The sequence below is a fragment of the Aspergillus vadensis genome, assembly GCF_003184925.1.
Source record: "Aspergillus vadensis CBS 113365 unplaced genomic scaffold BO88scaffold_1, whole genome shotgun sequence".
In the NCBI taxonomy this organism is placed as follows: domain Eukaryota; kingdom Fungi; phylum Ascomycota; class Eurotiomycetes; order Eurotiales; family Aspergillaceae; genus Aspergillus; species Aspergillus vadensis.
The window spans coordinates 2863906-2882100 of NW_020292039.1; the positions used below are offsets into that span (position 1 = coordinate 2863906).

At 51.5% G+C, this 18195-nt stretch overlaps 8 protein-coding genes across 8 annotated transcripts; 4 read left to right on the top strand and 4 right to left on the bottom strand.

The window, feature by feature from the left end:
* Positions 1 to 8: 8 nt before the first annotated feature.
* On the top strand, positions 9 to 909 carry BO88DRAFT_400669 (CENP-X/MHF2 family protein). The gene is made up of 2 exons (XM_025705645.1): positions 9 to 656; positions 743 to 909. Exons 1-2 carry the CDS (start codon positions 45 to 47, stop codon positions 788 to 790), a joined length of 660 nt encoding a protein of 219 aa, XP_025568804.1. The 5' UTR covers positions 9 to 44; the 3' UTR covers positions 791 to 909.
* On the bottom strand, positions 887 to 2876 carry BO88DRAFT_400670 (tRNA-dihydrouridine synthase family protein). Its single transcript, XM_025705646.1, has one exon. The coding sequence runs from the start codon at positions 2439 to 2441 to the stop codon at positions 1050 to 1052; it is 1392 nt and encodes a 463-aa protein (XP_025568805.1). The 5' UTR covers positions 2442 to 2876; the 3' UTR covers positions 887 to 1049.
* Positions 2877 to 3439: 563 nt separating this feature from the next.
* Positions 3440 to 4947, top strand: BO88DRAFT_328478 (YVTN repeat-like/Quino protein amine dehydrogenase; the record flags this gene model as incomplete). The annotated part of the gene is made up of 2 exons (XM_025702559.1): positions 3440 to 4279; positions 4330 to 4947. 2 exons carry the CDS (start codon positions 3440 to 3442, stop codon positions 4945 to 4947), a joined length of 1458 nt encoding a protein of 485 aa, XP_025568806.1.
* Positions 4948 to 5513: 566 nt separating this feature from the next.
* Positions 5514 to 6035, top strand: BO88DRAFT_328153 (40S ribosomal protein eS25; the record flags this gene model as incomplete). The annotated part of the gene is made up of 2 exons (XM_025702544.1): positions 5514 to 5538; positions 5806 to 6035. Coding segments are annotated over 2 exons (255 nt in total), but the record flags the coding sequence as incomplete, so codon positions are not given.
* Positions 6036 to 6380: 345 nt separating this feature from the next.
* BO88DRAFT_400672 (putative heme/steroid binding domain protein) lies at positions 6381 to 7501 on the bottom strand. The gene is made up of 2 exons (XM_025705647.1): positions 7117 to 7501; positions 6381 to 7058 (listed from the first exon to the last, which is right to left on the bottom strand). The coding sequence occupies exons 1-2, from the start codon at positions 7357 to 7359 to the stop codon at positions 6534 to 6536; spliced, it is 768 nt and encodes a 255-aa protein (XP_025568808.1). The 5' UTR covers positions 7360 to 7501; the 3' UTR covers positions 6381 to 6533.
* Positions 7502 to 8577: 1076 nt separating this feature from the next.
* On the bottom strand, positions 8578 to 10364 carry BO88DRAFT_29790 (GTR/RAG family Ras-related GTP-binding protein). Its single transcript, XM_025702401.1, has 4 exons — positions 9709 to 10364; positions 9555 to 9656; positions 8820 to 9503; positions 8578 to 8772 (listed from the first exon to the last, which is right to left on the bottom strand). The coding sequence occupies exons 1-4, from the start codon at positions 9912 to 9914 to the stop codon at positions 8613 to 8615; spliced, it is 1152 nt and encodes a 383-aa protein (XP_025568809.1). The 5' UTR covers positions 9915 to 10364; the 3' UTR covers positions 8578 to 8612.
* Positions 10365 to 11943: 1579 nt separating this feature from the next.
* BO88DRAFT_400677 (putative acid phosphatase) lies at positions 11944 to 14169 on the top strand. Its single transcript, XM_025705648.1, has 7 exons — positions 11944 to 12112; positions 12176 to 12188; positions 12250 to 12284; positions 12336 to 12351; positions 12421 to 12586; positions 12640 to 12974; positions 13071 to 14169. Exons 1-7 carry the CDS (start codon positions 12023 to 12025, stop codon positions 13967 to 13969), a joined length of 1554 nt encoding a protein of 517 aa, XP_025568810.1. The 5' UTR covers positions 11944 to 12022; the 3' UTR covers positions 13970 to 14169.
* Positions 14170 to 18039, bottom strand: BO88DRAFT_400678 (ribonuclease Z). Its single transcript, XM_025705649.1, has one exon. It carries the CDS (start codon positions 17563 to 17565, stop codon positions 14329 to 14331), a length of 3237 nt encoding a protein of 1078 aa, XP_025568811.1. The 5' UTR covers positions 17566 to 18039; the 3' UTR covers positions 14170 to 14328.
* Positions 18040 to 18195: the final 156 nt, after the last annotated feature.

The following is an 18195-nucleotide window of genomic DNA, read 5'->3' on the forward strand; positions in this document are numbered from 1 at the left end:
TAACCACCAAAGTAAGGACCTTTAATACAAACAACCATCACACCATGCCTCCCGAGCGGAAACCCGCGCAAAAGCGCAGACAACTCCCCTTCAAACCACCAAGCCGAACCTCCTCCTCCGCCGCTGCCCCAGCATCATCATCATCAACTACCAGCAAATCCAAAGGCAAAGCCACAACAAAATCAACGACAACAGCAGCAACCAAACGAGGACCAAAACCAAAAGAAGCACCAGCCAAAGCCCCCTCATCCAAATCCGCACGCCCCCGACCATCATCACCCAGCCCCGCCGACTCCGAAGAAGACAGCAACAACGAGAACGACGACGACGACAACGCTTCTTCTGCATCCCCCGCCCGCTCAGACGCATCATCCCCAGAGCCAGAGCCAGAACCGGACTACATTCTCGCGGAGATCATCCACAAGGATCAGCCATCTGATGATGTGCTCACGAACGACCCTGTTATTCCGCCGAAGTTATTGACCAGGTTACTGCATCATCATTTCCAGAATGAAAAGACGAAGATCGCCAAGGATGCGAATACCGTCGTCGCGAAGTATGTGGATGTTTTTGTGAGGGAGGCGTTGGCGAGAGCGGCGTTTGAGAGGAGTGAGGCTGTTGGGAAGGGGGCTTCGGTTGGGGATGGGTTTTTGGAGGTTTGTTTCTTTTCCCCTCTTTGTGTTTGTGTTTAGTTGATGCGTGGAAGGTTATGTGGGTGTTTGCTGACTATGTTTGGGTTTAGGTTGAGGATTTGGAGAAGATGGCGCCGCAGCTTGTTATGGATTTTTAGATGGGTTTTCTGGTCTATATGGGTTGGGATGGAGTTTATGGGTTTGGTTATATGGATTTTGATACCATGTTTGTACTGTAAGTGATGCTAAATTTGGAGCTATTCAAGCGGATTGAAAATTATAGCTTCATAAACGTAGCTCTATGTACTATGTGCTCTGTATGCGTCTATATCTAACATGAATAGTAGCTATGCCCAACTTGGGTATAAGATGCTGGTCCCATTACTCCGCAAAAACACCAAATCTTGAATCATGATATCAACCGCTCACCAGGTTGTCCGGAGTAGTCGCCGTGGCAGGCGTGTTAGCTGCCCCGTCCGTCTTCGAAGGAGTGGCAGATCCCTCTGCAGTAGGGGTGGCCTTTTCAGACGACTCGTCCGCCTTGGGCTTTTCGTTGCCATCGTTCTTCTTCTTCACAGTAAGCGCGCCCAGCTCAACAGCCTCCTCAGGAAGTGGTCGAATGTGTGGCTGGCAGATCCACCAAGGTCTGCCGTATTCGGCAATGGTCGCCTTGGATCCGGTCAATTCTTGGTTCGGGTCTTTCTCAAAGCGTTCCGGGAATTGCTCGTATTCCTTGAGACCCTTCTTGATTGCCTGCTCGACGAGAGCCAGGACATTCTCAAACGCTGGCATATCGCCAGGTCTCGATCTTGCCAACGCATCACGGACATTGGTATGCACAGAGACCATAGGGCGGAGAAGCTGGAAGAGATGGCCCTGCATGACACCGAGACTGGGAGAGGCCGCTCTCTTTGACTTCTCGCGCTTCTGCTTCTTCTTGGGCGGGCCGTCTTCGGTTTCCTCGGTTGTTTCGGTTGTCTGTTCAGGTTCCTCTTCCACTGCGTCCGATGGAAGATAAAGCGGCTTCCTGTCCGGAACAGGTTGTTCAAGCACGTACTTGTAGATGATGTCCAAGTACCGCCGTAGCATGGCGTCGATACGATATCCACCCTTTCCATCCCTGCCTCGCCAGTATTCCCTCCCTTCACTGCCAACTGGAGGGGGCTTGCTGAAGATCGATGGATCGGACAAGTTGCCTTCCGCACTCATGACACCATCAGCACCAGTCTCTTCTAGACAACGATCCAGATCCTCATAGTTCAAGTTGTTGCCATTCGCGAAGATGACAGTCTCTGGGGGAAGGTTATCGCGGAGATAGCGAATGTAGCTCCAATCAGCCAGTCCGGTATTGTGGCCTTTCTGTTCTCTTCTCCGTCCGTGCACCGTGATTATGTTCGCGCCAGCGGACAAGATCATCTTCGCATATTCGAGCGTCTTCTCTTTCGTTTCCTGGATACGGAATTTGGCAGTGACTGGGATCGAAAGTTCGTTGTGAAGTCGGTTGATCAGCCTGTAAATCAGATCCCAGTCTTCCTGGAGGAAAGCACCGTAGTGACCCCTCTTCGCAATGCCTTGGGGACATCCCAGATTGAGATCAACCGCATCGCAGTATGGAGCCACATGGCGCGCGGCTTCCAAGAAATCATCAGGATTATTGGCGCAGAATTGTACGAAAAGAGGCCGATCGAACGAAGGGTTTCCGTCGAGATATGGCGACTCATCCTCGCCTTTGCCGGCGGCAGCGCGAGTAGGGTGGAAGTGCTGTACGCGGACATTCTCTTGCTCACGGAACAAGCGCGCATGGTACATGGGGGAGTATGCAAGAACCTTCTTCTGGTCTTCCGGTGTCATGAACGACCTAGTGAGCATGCGCCACGCCTCCGGGACGATTAGTTGTGATCAAAAATCACGTTCATAGAGGAACCTACAAACTCAGACCGGTCCACCATAGGTGCGATAATGTACTTCGGGCTTCCAATACTTTCGTAGAACTGTCTTCCAAGGAGCTTCTTTCTCGGTTCAGCAGCCGCAGCTACAGGCGCATTCTGGTCTGCGACGCTTCCTTGCGGAGCGGGCTGTGTCTCCGGGACCGCCATTTTCACGTTTGGGCGTAGGAACTTGGGGATGAAGTGCCCCAGCCAGGGGGATGAAAACCGAGGGAGACGAATCTTTACGATCTAAGAGATTCTTGTCCCCGAAAGGAGCAATCAAGGTAGCGAGTTGCGGAGGGTATCTGGAGTCTGGAAGTCGCAAATGATGCGGATGGCGGGCGCTTTTTTGCCGACAATTAATTTATTTCGGAGGGGATCAATGTTGATCCTCTTATCTTATCCGGGGAAAGAACATGCACACGCCACTCAGCTGTCTTCTCAATGCGCCTGTTTCTCGTCGTACAAGAGGTCAGATGCTTATATATTGCATGAGCTAAGACTGAGAATGGATATTTCTCTCTTTCAAACTTTGCAGACTTTGTTGATGCGCATGGCTATCATTAGCAGCTGTCAAATTTGTGTTTTCATAGTACTGCTTACCTAATCTATGTGAAGCCTTGGCGCCTTCCAATAAAGTGGGTTCAGATAAATAATGAAACCTTCAAAACAGTCCCAGGACTTCGATCCCTGGAAGCTCGTGATGAGAAACAGTGTCTAGGATGCGCATGATACCAGGAGTACATGCACACGCCATAATTTCTGTACTGCATCTCGACGGCAGTTACTGAACCTAGCTGCAGCTGAAATCAACAATGGACTCCACCGGAGCAGGGGGTGCGTTTATAGCCGTTTTGGTAGCAAATTGTATCACTGATGATGCGTTTAGTCTCAAATACAATCTCTCTATCCGAGGATGGCGACTATGCCGCGCAATTGAATGGCAAAGATCTTATTATTCATTTGGACCCGGCATCGCCTGATTTCAAAGAGGTACAGATCGTCAAGCTTAAGGAAGTTGCTTCAAAGTTCTTGAAGTTCTCCAGATCCAAGCCCGTTCTACCTTCAAGCACGCACTCTTACGCAGGAGTGACTTCCCCAGGAAGACGCGTGCTCTGTACTAGTGATTCACGGATCCTGGTCTGGCAATTGGACCCGTTGCAATTGCTCGCAGAAATCGAAAGCATTGAGCCTGGCGCTACATACGTCGACTTCGGAGGCGATGAGAACGAGATCGTTTTCTTTCATGCCTGGAATACGAAAATTACAGTCTTCGGATTGGACTCTGGTCGAAGCCAAATCATCAAAAGTCCCAAATTTTCGAACAGCAATGGCTTCGGGTACCGGCCCAAAACAAGGCAATTTGCTGTTCTTCTGAAGCCGGATGCTGTTGATCTATTGACCATTCACGAATTTCGATCTTACGAGCTCATAGGCCGAGCAGTTTTGCCTACAATAGACGCTCAGGGCCTCAAATGGAGTCCAGACGGGAGATGGATAGCCGTGTGGGATGCTGCGAGTGCGGGCACCAGAGTCCTCATTTTCACGGCTGATGGGCAGCTCTTCAGAACGTATAGTGGCCCTTCGGGCATCGATAGTTCGCTCGACCTCGGCGTTAGAGGGATAGAGTGGAGCCCTGTTACCGGGCAACGCGGTGTGTCAGAGCTTCTGGTCGTTGGAAAGGTCGATGGGACTGTTGACATTCTCAAGACCCGAACAGTAAGATTACTTCATGGCTGCTCTATGTATGACAAAGCTAATAGAACTAGTTTTCCTGTTCGATCACACTGTCCCATGTCTTTCAGATAGAGCAGAATTCCCCCAGTGTCTGGCGGGAACGCTATGCAGCTGATGGAGACCTTGAATATGCCGAAGCATCAAGCTCCTCTGCGTTTGGTATGCCAGTCGAACCATCCGGGGCGCCCCGGGGAGTGTCGATCATGGCCTTTAGCGCTAGCGGGACTCTTCTGGGCACCGTCGATCCTACGCGACCAAACATTGTCTGGATATGGGATTTGGAGAGCACACCAGTCCTGTTGTCGGCGCTAGTCCACGAACATACTGTTAGACAGGTCGTGTGGCACCATTCCAAGACGCAGTTACTTATAACAACAGCGAATACCGCCTACACTGCTGTTCGGTACTGGTCGCCGTATAGCCAGCCGTTCGTTACGCGCATCCCCGTTCCGCGAAGCGAGACCGGACGATACGAGGTGAGATGGCTGTCTTTCGATGAGGATGATGATTCGAAGTTCTGGTTCGGAACCCCAGACGACTTTGTACTTGGTCACCTTGAGAGTGTCGAAAATTCGCCACAATTCAAGGTCACCACAACCATTAATGGTAAAGTCAAAGGAAGTAGCTACGGACCTGGTACGAGCAGATGATTGTTCGGCGCCGAGAAGTGCTACAAAGCGCATCTATCCGGCTGAATGATCGTATCTCCAGCTGGTCCTCTATACTACCTTACACCTAATGGCTTCAAAGCCGGGTATGCTTTTACGAGGGAGATATTCATGAGGGAAGCCCTATAACGAACTGATACAATACCTGTGTACATAGCGGAAACTATAATTAATCTTAATCATGCCTTTGGGTCCTACCAATGTTTTAACAGACCCTTATACTTTAGTACTCGGTACTAAACCACCGAGCATACAAACAGGTGTACCCCGACCGACCAATCACATCCAGCATTGCAGCAGCCAATGCTAACCGAGCGGCACCGACAGCCCAGGGCTTAGGGTTCATCCGCACGTGACGCTGAGTCATCCCCCACTCGAATTTCGCACTTGGGCACTCAAACTTCAGACCGTTCGATCTGTTGTGCAGCTCTCCTCCGTCGAACAGCTACATCAGACAGTCAAAATGGTGAGTACCAACGCCGAGTAGCACTCGCAGTGCAGAAGGGGGATGATGTATCAATACTAATATTACCTCGCAGGCTCCTACCAGAAAGAAGTGGTCCAAGGGCAAGGGTACGCTATAATTCCCCGTTTTCCACCATCATCACCATCACCATTTTATCCCCCCATCGAGTTCAAGAGTCAAAGATCGCCTGTTATTGTATCGAACGAAGAGAAAGAAGAAGCACACATATACATGTTACACGATAGCGATGGATGGATGGATACCGCACAACGCACATACATGAATGAATGCGATCGATCGCGAACCGATACACAAACCGAGCACAAAATGAACAGGAAAATGATTTACTGACATCGATTTTTCTCCGAATATAGTCAAGGACAAGGCCCAGCACGCCGTCGTCCTCGAGAAGCAGACCGCTGAGCGTCTCAACAAGGATGTCCAGTCCTACCGTCTGATCACTGTCGCCACTCTGGTCGACCGTCTCAAGATCAACGGCAGCTTGGCCCGCCAGGCCCTCGCTGACCTTGAGGAGAAGGGACAGATCAAGAAGGTTGTTGGTCACTCCAAGATGAACATCTACAGTATGTCCTACCCTTCATAATCGACTTTCGAGTTGTCTGGTATATGTGTGCGATGGAATACTGACATTGGTAATAGCCCGCGCCGTCACCGCCGAGTAAACGTATGACGCTATGAAATTATTTTTCCTCGCGCGTCGCATTTTTCTTTGTGCAACGATATGATATCACTCGAATGAAAATTCGGAAAGTCGGGCTGGGCGATTTGATGGACATGTCAAGTTAGAATATGACTGGCTGAAATTCAACCAAAATCTGTTCCAATTATTCCTTGTAGATGACTGTTGCCGTGGTTGGGAGGAGTGCGTAGCGAACCAGTCGAAGACCATAAACACTTCCAGTACACTTGTAGCGATACCACATCAAATGTCTAGATGGATATATTCAATCTTCACATGATAATGCATCTATCATCTAGATAACAAATTTCCAAGCGACGATAATACCCCCCTCCCTGCCCCCACCAAAACCACTATCATACACCATACACCATACATATACTATCTAGATAACTCAACCTACTATTTCCCGCCCTTCGCCTTCTCAACCTGCTCCCTCGTCATCCTCTGCTGCCTCGCAGCGGTACAAAGCTCCCTCTTAACGCCCTCCTCCTCCTCCCTCTTCACAACCTCCTCGAGTCCCACAACCTTCCCAACCTCATAATACTTCTTATGATTCGCAAAGAAGCCCATCCAATGCGCCACAGCCTTGTGAATCCTCTGCTTAGCGATCCTAAGATCCTGCTCTCTCCTTACCTTCCTCTGCCCATTACTCAACCGCTTCTCCTCCTCGGGATCATCGATCGGGATGAACATTTCCTCGACGCCGCGCATATCCGGCGTGAGATCTTCCTTGAAGCATCCCGTCACGAAGGCGCGCGTCGCATCCCGCCCCGTGAAGAAGTTGTAGTGGCCGCCGGCGCCGTAGACGAGCGGGTTCGCGGATACGTCGTAGATGGTGCCGTTGATGGAGAGGTAGATGGGCAGGGTGGGGTCCGTGCCGTTGTAGAGGGAGAGTTCGGTGGGGGTTAGGAGGAGGGGGCCTTGCTGTTGGTTGTTAGTAGATGTGCGTATGGAATGGGGGATGAGGGGATGAGGGACATACGATGTAGCGGACTAGGACTGGCCAGCGGGTGAACCAGGGTCGGTAGTTCCAGAGGATGGATTCGGATGAGGTCATGTAGTAGGAGAGACCGCATGAGGCGATTAGGAGTGTGGCCAGCACACGGATGATGTCTAGGATGGAGATGCCATTTTTGGGTGTTGAGGAGGAGGATGAGGATGATTTGGTGGTTTTGGAGGGTTTGGATGGGGTTGGTTTTTGGCGTTGGCGGAGTTCGGAGGACATGGTTGTTGCTGTATGTTGTTGTATGTGTATGTGATGGTGGTGGGATAGTTGGTTGTAAATTACTTGTAGGCCATTGGATTGGGAAACAAGTAGAGGTAGGTATAGTAATGGGAGAAGAGGGATAGGTGGAATGGATGGATGGTTAGGTAAAAGGTAAGTAGCTTGCTGCTTGGCTAAGTAAGTACCCTTAGTATTTCCGCGCTCTCCGTTGGCTTGTTTCGGGAGTCGCATGGTGTGACATGTATAGTGCTTTTATTGAAATTTAAGGGCTAGAGGTACAGCTACGGTCTTTGTTTACTTGGGGAAGGTATTTGTACAGATCATAATTCTTGCATTGTATATATGAATACCCTGACAAAAGCATAAAGCTACTGGGTGTCCGGACAGTAACTAGCTGCTTCTGCGCCATGTCCATATTCCTGCACACTACAAGTATGCGTTTGTCTAGTATTCCTCCTAATGATTATATCGAAACATATGTGCGTCTAAGTGAACCTATAACTTTAATCCAGTTAGCCAAGATCAACTACAAGAAAACTGCAGAAGCAAAGGCAAGAGGCATTCAATCTCGTCAGACATCCAAGGAAGTATTGCGCACAGAGCACGTCTAGAATGGGTTCTCGCGACGGCTAGCGTGGAAACTGCGAATGTAGGAAAAGTTTTCATCATCGAGATTGGGAAGGGAAGCTTGATTGAAGCATGTGCAATGAATACTGTCGAACTTACCATAAAGATTGCTGATAAAATGATACCTGTAGTATTGATGCTTCGAGGTTAGTACTGGTATAGCCAGTCGCGAAATCTTCAATCCATTTTTGAAGTCGCAATGGGCGTTCAAGAACCACAACTGGTGATGACAGAAAACAAGCGAAGAAAAGAATTTCGAGATGAATTTATGTTGCGCGGGAAGAAAGTTCCGCCGGGCGGGTCTCTCACGTTCAATTTGATGCCTTGATGCCTCACCCAGAGGACTACGGAGGATCGAATATTTACTTGGTAGAATTTCACATTATGGTATTGACTATCAACCCGGGTATAATACTATCAAAGTACCAGCCTCAGTCTTGATCACATCAAAAAAGCGTGAAAACTACCAGAGCCTCACATATTCTCGACGTCGCAAGATAGAGCGCTCATCCGAGGTGTCATGCCATCCCGAACCGTGCCTCAATACTCCCTGCTAAGCCCCAAAGAGGGACGACGAAACAGAACAAAAACAAAACAACCTCGCCAATGCAAACGAATTCGGAATTTTACTCCTCGGTCACCACTCCGGGCTCTTCCTGATCCTGCTCCCAGCTGCGGGAGAAGACATCATTGAGGGCTTCCTGGAAGGTACGACAATTCATATCGATAAGGCCCTTTTTATCCTTCGACTCGGGGTTTCGGATAACAGAAACAAGACAAAGATACCTACTTTCAGTTAGTATCGTCAGAAGATAAGCAGCTCGGTTACATACTTGTTCATCTCCATGAGGTGGATCATCGTATCATCGTGCAAAACAGCGTGGCTTTCTGCCTCCTGATTCTGCTCGCCCTTGGCCTTGCGGTCGGGGTGATCCCAGGAGTACAGCTCCGAAATGTCCACAATAACGTCAATATAGTCGGAGCACATCTCATAGCAGGACATGTCGACCGGACGGGTGTCGGACGCAATGTAGATCTTGCTGAGAACGTCGAAAAGATAGGTCTTTTCAAATCCGCAATTGTTGGACAAGGTGTTGATCAGATTCTCCAACGTAGACAGGTTGGGAATGAGTTTCTGAATGACCTTACTGAAGGCTTCAAAGACGGAGTAGTCATAGATGGAGGTCAGGTAGTAATGAACCGGAGCATTTTCGTAGCCCGCATCACTGAGCTCGTCCGAAATGAGCTGGACAATATCCTGGAAAGTGTCGGTGCGGTATTCATCGGTGATACCATCGACCTTGTGAATAAAGACTTCGATGTTGATGTTCGGATAGTACTGCTGAACAGTTAAGATCGTGCGATTGAGACGCGCCACCGATTCCATGTAATCGTCTTGAGCGTCAATGACCCAAACCAGCGCGCCCAAACTTCCGAAGATGCTTTCCAGATCGAAAGATGGCTCCAGGTACTCTAGCTGACCAGGGAAATCCCAGACCTGAAAGTCCATGAACGAGCTGTTTGCCTGTGTCAGTGCAGTATGTATGGTAGAGAACCTGCGTACTCACTGGATTGAATCCTTCTGGATCCGGGTCGTCGATTCCAGGAAAAGAGTCTCGTTGGGTGGCATTTTGTGGAAGACCACGCTAGCGATCGATGACTTGCCGCTCCTAGGTGGTGTTAGAATACAGTACGGGACCAGTTACGGTAGGGACAGCTTACCGACGCAGGCCCATCAGCATCAGACGAGGCTTAGCATCCTGGGGTTTATTGGCCGACTCAGCGGACTGCTCCATAGATTGGGTAGTTCCCTGTAGAATATTCTCAAGCATTAGCTGTGCATCAGACTTGGGGGCTGCAGTATTCTCGCTTGGCGTCTGTTTGGATGCGCTCCCCCAGCCAGGTTCGATCCGACGAGGTAGCTCCATGATGACCAAGCGCGTGAGAAGCTTTCAGCAAAGACAACAAACACAGCAGAGAAATGAATGCCCATGAGCTATCTAGTCCTCTCCAACAACATGAGGTGAAAGCGTGAATACAGGTCACGTGCCCCGAGCTCGAATGTGATGAGAACGTGAAAAAACACCTGGGACTCGCCGGGCGTGTTTGACACGTGCATAGACTCGTACAAAACAGAATTGATTGCTCTGGGTGTATCCGAGCACAGAAAACAATTCATTTCTGGTTGAGCCGGTCGGACGTTGAAGGGCATCTGCAGATAGCTCACACAACACAGAGTACTTTTGACACGCAGGCAACAGCAACAACATAAAGCAGAGCCAATCTGGGCCAAGCAGTCCAGCACAGCACTCAAAAAGACACCTCATTGATTCCCACAGCTCGACAGACGGTGCAGGCTCATCTGCAGATAAGAGAGAGGGGCATTGGAAGAATCCTTACATCCATGGCTTCAGACTCGGTTCAATCCTTGTGCTATTTCAGAAGCAATGCTTTCCACCTAAGTAATCAGCTCAGCGAGTGCAAGAAACAACTACATCCAAAGAACTTGGCAGAGACTTACCACAAGTTCAATGTCTCACACGACACGATGATATGAGACGAGGAGAGGGACGTGTTTGAAGAAATTGAGTTCAAGCAAATTGAAGCCAAACGAGAGACAGTGAAGTATGAAACGCAGTGTTTGCAATCTTCGCACCAGAACCCTGGAAAGATGATCGACGGAGCAACCAGGATATGGGCCGAGTGACTGGAGGGTGGCTTGTTGCACAGGAACGGATGGGAATAAGGAAGGCTCAGCAGAGTGTGAAGTGCATGGCTGGCAAATAATCACTCAAGCGAAAGAGGAAGGGAGTCACGGGATGAGAGGCTCAATACGTCTCTCTCGCGATAACAAGAATATCAGACACAAAGAGGATGTATAGGTGGGTAGGCACGGGGCAGAACAGGCTGGATTGGAGGGCTTGCACAGGAACTTGGAGAAGATGTGATGCTAAGAACACATACAGATGGTGCAATGGGAGTGGCTTATACTCAGCAGAAGTCTCAATGCCTGACAGTGCGTTCCTGGATTGCCAATCACAGTGGATGGAAGTGGAGGACAGTGAAAGAGATGCGGTGCGTCCAATGCGATAAGCGCGGGAGGTGCGGCTTGGCACGGAGAGATGCTGCTCTCCGCCTTTGGTGCATGATCCTTGCCGCATTCCCCCAACCAACTACCGGGGCACTTCTCTAACTCATGCTACAGAGTCCAGATGGATAGCTGTCAAGTTTGCAGCTGTGATAGCGACGCGAATGGCTTCATTCCGGGATATAATACAGGGTAATCTTACAACATGTGGTAATTTGCACTGAACTGATACCATGACAATGCGGTGCCCACATTGGGCGGCCAATCTTGAGGGCAACCACGAATCTGACAATAGAATTCAATGGCGGCATTGACAGAGGGCCATTATTTATTTGACCCATAAGAGGGGCTCAAGAGGTGTATGGTTACGGAGACTTGATCGGGAAATAAGTGCGATCAATATATGCAGTCGGCTTGCATGGCAACCTGTCAACCACACCTATCTAAACTACGAGGATGATGGAGAAGACCACCTCTGGAAATTGACATGATTACAGTATTACGGAGTAGTAGATTGTATTCAATCTCGTTGAGAAGTTTGGGCATACTTGTTCACGAATTGTGTCTACCATACACTTAATACTATACTCAGGATATGGAGATAGTAGAAAGATGAACTCCAATGGTAGCAAAGCAGGCCAAAAGGACCCTGATCAACAAGCATGCACCAAAGGAACTTCCTCGTAAATTAAAGCAGGCACAGCAAATGGAATGAATGGAGAAAATCCCCGCGAAAAACCATCGAAACGGGCCTCGGGGTTCAGTGCCGCCTGTTGATTGGCTCCCCTCGATCAGACCGCCTGCTGGCGTCATCACCGCCTGTCCGGCCGTTGCGCCCATTGTCTTTCATTCATTTATTAGTCTGCCAGGCTCGCTCTTTGCTTTTCCCCTTGTCATTGACGCCGTCTCTCAAGTCCTGCCCGCGCTTCACTGCGGACTGCCTTTCCAATGACAACTCTGGTCCCCCGTGAGCCTTACTCCCAGGAGGAGCTGGACCAGCTCTATCCTCGGGACTTGAAACTCCAATTGGTGCAAGTGGTAAGTGCCGGCAAATCAACCCCCCGATTGCCCATGCAGGACGCTGGCTAATGCATGGTTCAGTTTCTCCGTCATGGTAAGGAGGATATACATACCACAATTTCGCTTCAATATTCGTGATCTAACCTGCTCTTCAGGAGAACGAACGCCCGTCTCTTCACGTTTCCAGAATGTATGCGGTCCAACCCTGCCCCCAGCTTATCTCCAGGCTAATATTGTTTAGGCAGGACTCGCTCCTTGTAATTCGTCCTTCCACCTTGACGCATACATTTGACCGGCCCCTCACTGACTTCTTTACTTCTGCAAAGACTGGCCGTACTGCAATGTTGCCAGACAAATGATTCAAATGGCCGCCAGCAACAAAGACCTCACATCGTGGAACGGGTTCGAATGGAGGAGGAAGACGGAGGCTTTTGGCGACAAAGACCAGTCTGTGGTTGCAGTGGGAGCAACTGGTGATATAGAAGGCATTTGGCAAGTTGGACTTCAGCGATAAACTTTCAGGGAGTTCTGCTGACTGAGTCCAGCCAACACGGTGAGCTGACAGACAAAGGACGGGAGACCACCTTTGCCCTAGGCCAGCGTCTGCGGCACTTGTATGTCGACCAGCTGGGTTTCATGCCCAAAGTCAAGTCCGATACCGAGGATATGTATCTTCGTGCCACTCCCATTCCCCGTGCCCTCGAGTCCCTCCAGCAAGCTTTCTGGGGCATGTATCCCGCCAGTGCCCGCACCCAGGACTTTCCACCCCCGGTGATCGTTGCACGCGCTGTGTCGGAGGAGACCCTCTTCCCGAATGAAGGAAACTGCCGCCGCTTCAGGCAACTTGCTCGACTCTTTGCAAACAAAGCAGCACTCAAATGTACGTCCTCTACTCAGATGCCCCAGTCCAATGCACCCTGTCATACCATAGTAGCCGCCAAGCATTCAAACCAATAACAATCTAACAATCTTACAGGGAACACCTCTGATGAAATGGATTACATTAACAAGCGCATCTCCAAGTGGATGCCCGAAAGCTCCCCCCGTGTCGCAGTAGACGGCCACCCTCAACTGTGCGGAATCAACGACACCATCAACGCTACTGATGCCCACGGCCCCGCAACCAAGCTCCCCTCCGAATTCTACGACCGCAAACTCAGAAACTACATCGACCAGATCTCCGTCGACGAATGGTTCACCGGCTACACCGAGAGCAACGAATACCGCAAACTCGGCATTGGCGCTCTCCTCGGCGACGTCGTCGACCGCATGGTCAGCACCGCCGTTGACGGCGGCTGGCGCAGCGAGTCCTCTGCCTCCGGCTCCTCCCCAACCAACGGCAAAGCCATCAAATTCGCCATGAGCGGCTGCCACGACACCACCCTTGCCGCCATCCTCACCAGCACGGGCGCCTTCGACGGGAAATGGCCCCCCTTCACCTCCTCCGTAGCCATCGAGCTCTTCTCCAAAGCCGAACAAGATCAAGCACGCGCGGCATCCACAGCTGGCGACACAACCTCAAAGAAGGGTCTCTTCTCCTTCCTAACTGGCTCTTCCTCCTCCAGCACGCCTAATACCCCCCAACCCTCCGAAACAGCCCGTGTCCCTCTGTCCTCTCTCCCCGAATCGTCCAAAGAATCCCTCCGCTCCCACTACGTCCGCATCAGATACAACGACCGTCCTGTCCGGATCCCCGGCTGCGCCGCTAAGGCCGAGAACCATCTCCCCGGCGACGAGAGCTTCTGTACGCTGGAAGCGTTCAAGGAGATCGTGGACAAGTTCACCCCCAAGGATTGGAGGTCCGAGTGTCTGCAGAATCTCGGTGAGGGGTTGTATGGTAAGAATGATGCGGAGAAGTCGGTGGCTGGGTTCTAGAGCTTACAGCAATTGATTATCTATCTGAGTGTGTATGCGAGGTTGCTTTACTCTGTACCTAGTTCTTTTCTCTTCTTTTGCTCGTCTTGACCACCCTCATGAGATTGGGAGATTGGTTAATCTGGTCTGATAGATATACATATTTACTACTATGGTCTATTGGAAGACATAATACATAGTATGCAGTATTGGGCTGCTTTGCTTTTGACCTGTAGTAATCTATTCTCTTCTAAACCAAAATGCCTGACCGTAGTCAAGCACCAATAAGAATAATAATACATCATGATAATATGTTCGAAAGTTATATACTCTAATATGATAGTATTATCCCATATGGATCTTCCACACTCTACTTTCTCCTACTGCCCATCTTTACCACCACCAGCAGCAGCAGCACTACCCTTCCGCTTCCTAGCATAATGCTCCTTCTTGATGCGCTCTCCCTCACTATCACTTCCACTCGTGCTCCACCCACTTTCACTCTCACTCGCACTCCAAATCGACTTCGACTTGGCACCTGCCCCCTCTACCTTCTCGACCTCCATCTCCTCAGCAGCAGCAGCAGCAGCAGCAGCAGCAGCAGCAGGAATCTGCTTATGTTTCTCCTGCTTCTGCTTCTTCGCCTTCTGCCTATTCTGCGCGATCTGCTTAGCAGCCTCTTTCCTCTGCTCGGCCTTCTCCTCGCCCGCGCGTTCCTGGAGGTCAAACAGCTTCTCGACGGCAGGCGCATACGCCTGAGCGATAGGCATATCGCGGACGCGAATACGCATGTAATCGAAGGCGGCGACGATAGGGACAGTGATCTTAGGACGGCTGGTGACCTTGATGTCGCCGAACATTTGGTTACGGGTGTTGTTGTTTTGTGGGGGCTCGTCGTCCGGAACGTCGAGCCCGACTTGGCCGACGTGGTTGCTGGGTTCAGCGGCGGGTTTGTTGTTGGCTGTGCGAGAGGCAGGGGCTTCTTCGACTCGGGCGAGCTTCTGGTAGCGTTGGCTGAAGTGCGTGAGGAGGATGGCGCGGGCGTTCATGAGACGGCCGACTTCGAGGGCTTCGGATAGGGTGGAGTGTTTCTTGGCGATGGCGGATACGGCCATGTCGTCTTGGAAGGTGGCTTCGTGGATTAGGACGGTGGAGTTGCGGCCGATGGTGGCGAAGCCGGCGGAGGGACGGCAGTCGCCGGAGAAGGAGATCTTGAAGCCGTCTGGGAAGACGAGAGAGACGGCCATGGCGCCGCGGCAATGGGAGACGCGGGTGGTGAGGAGGTCGGAGAGGCCGGTGGCGGAGCGGAGGAGAGGGGTGAGGGGGGAGGATTGGTCGTGGAAGCTGAGGCTGGTGGTCGAGGGTCTGGTGGCTTCGAGTTGGTGGCCGGGGTAGGAGCCGTCGGCGCGGCAGTGACGGTAGACGAATTGGGTGCGGATGTTGCCTTGGTGGAGGTAGGGGGAGGCGCTCAGGGGAATTACCTTGCCGAAGCCGTAGTTCTCGACAGCGGCGTATTCTTCCAGCCAGCCTGTCATCATCTGTTCGGAGACAACGAAGAGTCGCTTTTCCTGCAGGATCTTGGACATGTCCATCTCTACCTCGTCTGTCTGCGGGATTCCGTCGGGGTAGTTCTCCTGGAACCAGGCTTTGATGACAGAAGCGGTGCCGAGATGGTGGTCCGCGTGAAGGTGACTGATCCAGATCATCCGCAGATTCTGCAAGACTTCACGCAGCTTCTCAGGTGCGAAGACACGCTTCAGCTGACCAAGGGTGTTCTCACCGCAGTCGAGCAGGTAGTATCCGTATCCAGGGACATTGAGAAGAGTAGCGGAGACGTTGCGGTACTTGGATGGAGCGGAGGATCCAGTGCCCAGGGTGATGATCTCCACGTTGGCTCCTGGGAGATCCTTTTGGAAGCTCTCGAGCTTTTTCGTGAACGCCTCCTTCTTGACACGCTTGCGGATGGTGCTCAGGCGCTGTTCGATGGCCCAAGGCATCTGGCGCTGCACCTGTGCGGGCTCAAAATGCGGCTCCACTTCAGAGTAATTGAGCGCAAACTTGGGCTCCATGTCAATGATGACACCGGGCGCCACAGGTTTCAGGGCAACGGCTTTCGGTTCTGTGGCAGGCTCTGCAGTTCTAGTGCCGGGCTGCGGGAGGGACACATTGTCATGAACAAGGGTTGGGTAGTTGTCAGGCCTCAGCAAACCCATCCGCGTTGTCGAGGTTGCGATGCTCTTCATAGACAGGTAGTTGGGACAATAGTCCGAACTGGACACGGTATGTTCGCACTCGGGGAATTTCGCAACGAACTCGTGGAGCCGTGGATGATCACCCACTCCAGGACCCAAAATCCACAGGAAGGTCTGCAGGCCTGTAGTAACGGCGGGGGAGTTCCACTCGGGCCGGTTTACCAGATCATCGACGTGTGCCGGGGTAGGCAAATCGATGATTGCCATTCCCTTACCCAGTCGGGATGGGCCCAAAACCATGTCAGGAGTAACGGTCTTACCATCTTGCGACGTCACGCTCTCTCCCTTGGTCAACTTCGCATAGTCTGGTCCCTTGCGAACATTCAGCTCCTGAGCCTTCTTCGGGTCGAACTTTCCCCGGACATCGTGGTTCCGGATGATATAGGAAACGGACTCCTGACACCAGGTAGTATGAGGAATCTTCTCGACGGCTGCACCGGGCCACGGTTGGCGTACGAGGACCGTGATATCAGGGAGTGGCTCATTGCTTCCGGGGGCAGGTCCCTTGTACTGCTCAAGGTCTTTGGTGACGGGGTTACGAACGAACATCGCGGCCGGCATCTTCACATCGGCCAACTTGGTCTCGTGCAGAGCATCCAGTCGCCAGTTCGAGTTGAACATGTCCGTAATCACAGACTGCCTGATGACTTGGTCCCGGGTTCGCGCATCAATAGGCTCTGACGTATTGTTGCTCTCTTCGAACTCGTCGAGGCTCCGCTTCCTGGGGCTCATTGAGCGAACCTGCGACGTCGCTTGCAGGTGCGGGACGGGGGAAGACCTGATAGGCATAGCCCAGACCTTGATGTTGCTGTCCGACCATGTAGGCTGTTCGCAAGGATCCTCCGCTCCGAGGCGATCGGGTTTCGACATGCCCTCCGAATCATATTCGCGCGTGAACACCGGTGTACCCTTGCGAAAGACGAATCTCCGTGCGGTGGCTAGGGTATGTGTGAGGTTTCTACCTCCGTGGATTGTCAGAGTTCCTCGTTGCGGTACCAACTGTCCGTCGTGAACCGCGTATGACATTCCATGCTCCTTTTTGGCAGCCGCATTGGCCTGTCCACTTTCTTTAATGCGTTCCTCTTTCTCCCGCGCAAGAAGTTCCAAAGCGTTGTTCGAACTGGCTATCCCATCAGCCAGCGTAAGGATAACGCCAATCAATCCTCCAGTATTGCCCCATTGTATCTGGCCGGTGAGGAAGACGTCGGTCAGATAGGTTATTTTAATGCCACGCTCCGTACATGCGCGCTGAGTGCCCTCCGACAGTTGACCGAAGAAATAACGCTTGTCCGGGAAGTGAAGAAGGACCGTCGTGCCTGGGGTATCGGCCGTTGGCGTGGTCAGGATCTCGTAGTAGAACTTCATTGGGGGATTGCCGGTCGGTGGCGTCGGCGGAGGACCGAAACCTGATGTCTGAAAAGACTTGGGATTGTAGAGGAGGAAATTCTGTCCGCGTCGGAAAGGTAGTCGAGGGGCAGGCAGTAGGTAAGTGCCCGGTTCCACTGGCTGGCCAATCTGAGATTTCTTCGACGACGCTGACGGCCCGCGCTTCTGGGCAAAATCGCGCTTCTGGGATAAAGCCTTTTTATGAGAGCCGCGAGAATCTCGAGGGATCGAAGTTCGGAGGAGGACTGGCGAGGGACGTCTGGGAGCGACGGCAACTCCGCGAAAAACACTGGCGAATAGCGCCGCGGACCGCAGAAGGGAAGCCAACTTGATGGGAAAGGGAGATGCAGTTGGGTTAGGATAAATGCGAGTAATGTCAACGGTCCGTCATCTCATAGGAACTAAATTAAAAAAGCAAGATAAAGGAGATGGTGGGAGATGAGAGGTTGTCAATAAGTTGGATGAGTCGCAGAGCTTCTCCGCCCGGCAACTTTTTCTCGGGGCTGACAATCGCCACTTTCCACCACTTCAAGCCATGCAGCTCCTCCACGCTAGTTAAGCAGTACTGAGTCTGCCACTGGTCATCTACTTCCTTACTAATACAATCTA

Coding starts and splice junctions, on each gene's coding strand:
- BO88DRAFT_400678 (XM_025705649.1), bottom strand. CDS start 17,565: ATGAAGTTCTACTACGAGATCCTGACCACGCCAACGGCCGATACCCCA.
- BO88DRAFT_400669 (XM_025705645.1), top strand. CDS start 45: ATGCCTCCCGAGCGGAAACCCGCGCAAAAGCGCAGACAACTCCCCTTC. Junction 657..742: donor TTGGGGATGGGTTTTTGGAG/GTTTGTTTCTTT, acceptor GTTTGGGTTTAG/GTTGAGGATTTGGAGAAGAT.
- BO88DRAFT_400670 (XM_025705646.1), bottom strand. CDS start 2,441: ATGTACCATGCGCGCTTGTTCCGTGAGCAAGAGAATGTCCGCGTACAG.
- BO88DRAFT_29790 (XM_025702401.1), bottom strand. CDS start 9,914: ATGGAGCTACCTCGTCGGATCGAACCTGGCTGGGGGAGCGCATCCAAA. Junction 9,657..9,708: donor ATGCTGATGGGCCTGCGTCG/GTAAGCTGTCCC, acceptor AACACCACCTAG/GAGCGGCAAGTCATCGATCG. Junction 8,773..8,819: donor CACCTCATGGAGATGAACAA/GTATGTAACCGA, acceptor AACTGAAAGTAG/GTATCTTTGTCTTGTTTCTG.
- BO88DRAFT_400672 (XM_025705647.1), bottom strand. CDS start 7,359: ATGTCCTCCGAACTCCGCCAACGCCAAAAACCAACCCCATCCAAACCC. Junction 7,059..7,116: donor CAGTCCTAGTCCGCTACATC/GTATGTCCCTCA, acceptor AACAACCAACAG/CAAGGCCCCCTCCTCCTAAC.
- BO88DRAFT_400677 (XM_025705648.1), top strand. CDS start 12,023: ATGACAACTCTGGTCCCCCGTGAGCCTTACTCCCAGGAGGAGCTGGAC. Junction 12,587..12,639: donor GGTGATATAGAAGGCATTTG/GCAAGTTGGACT, acceptor GACTGAGTCCAG/CCAACACGGTGAGCTGACAG. Junction 12,975..13,070: donor AAACAAAGCAGCACTCAAAT/GTACGTCCTCTA, acceptor ACAATCTTACAG/GGAACACCTCTGATGAAATG.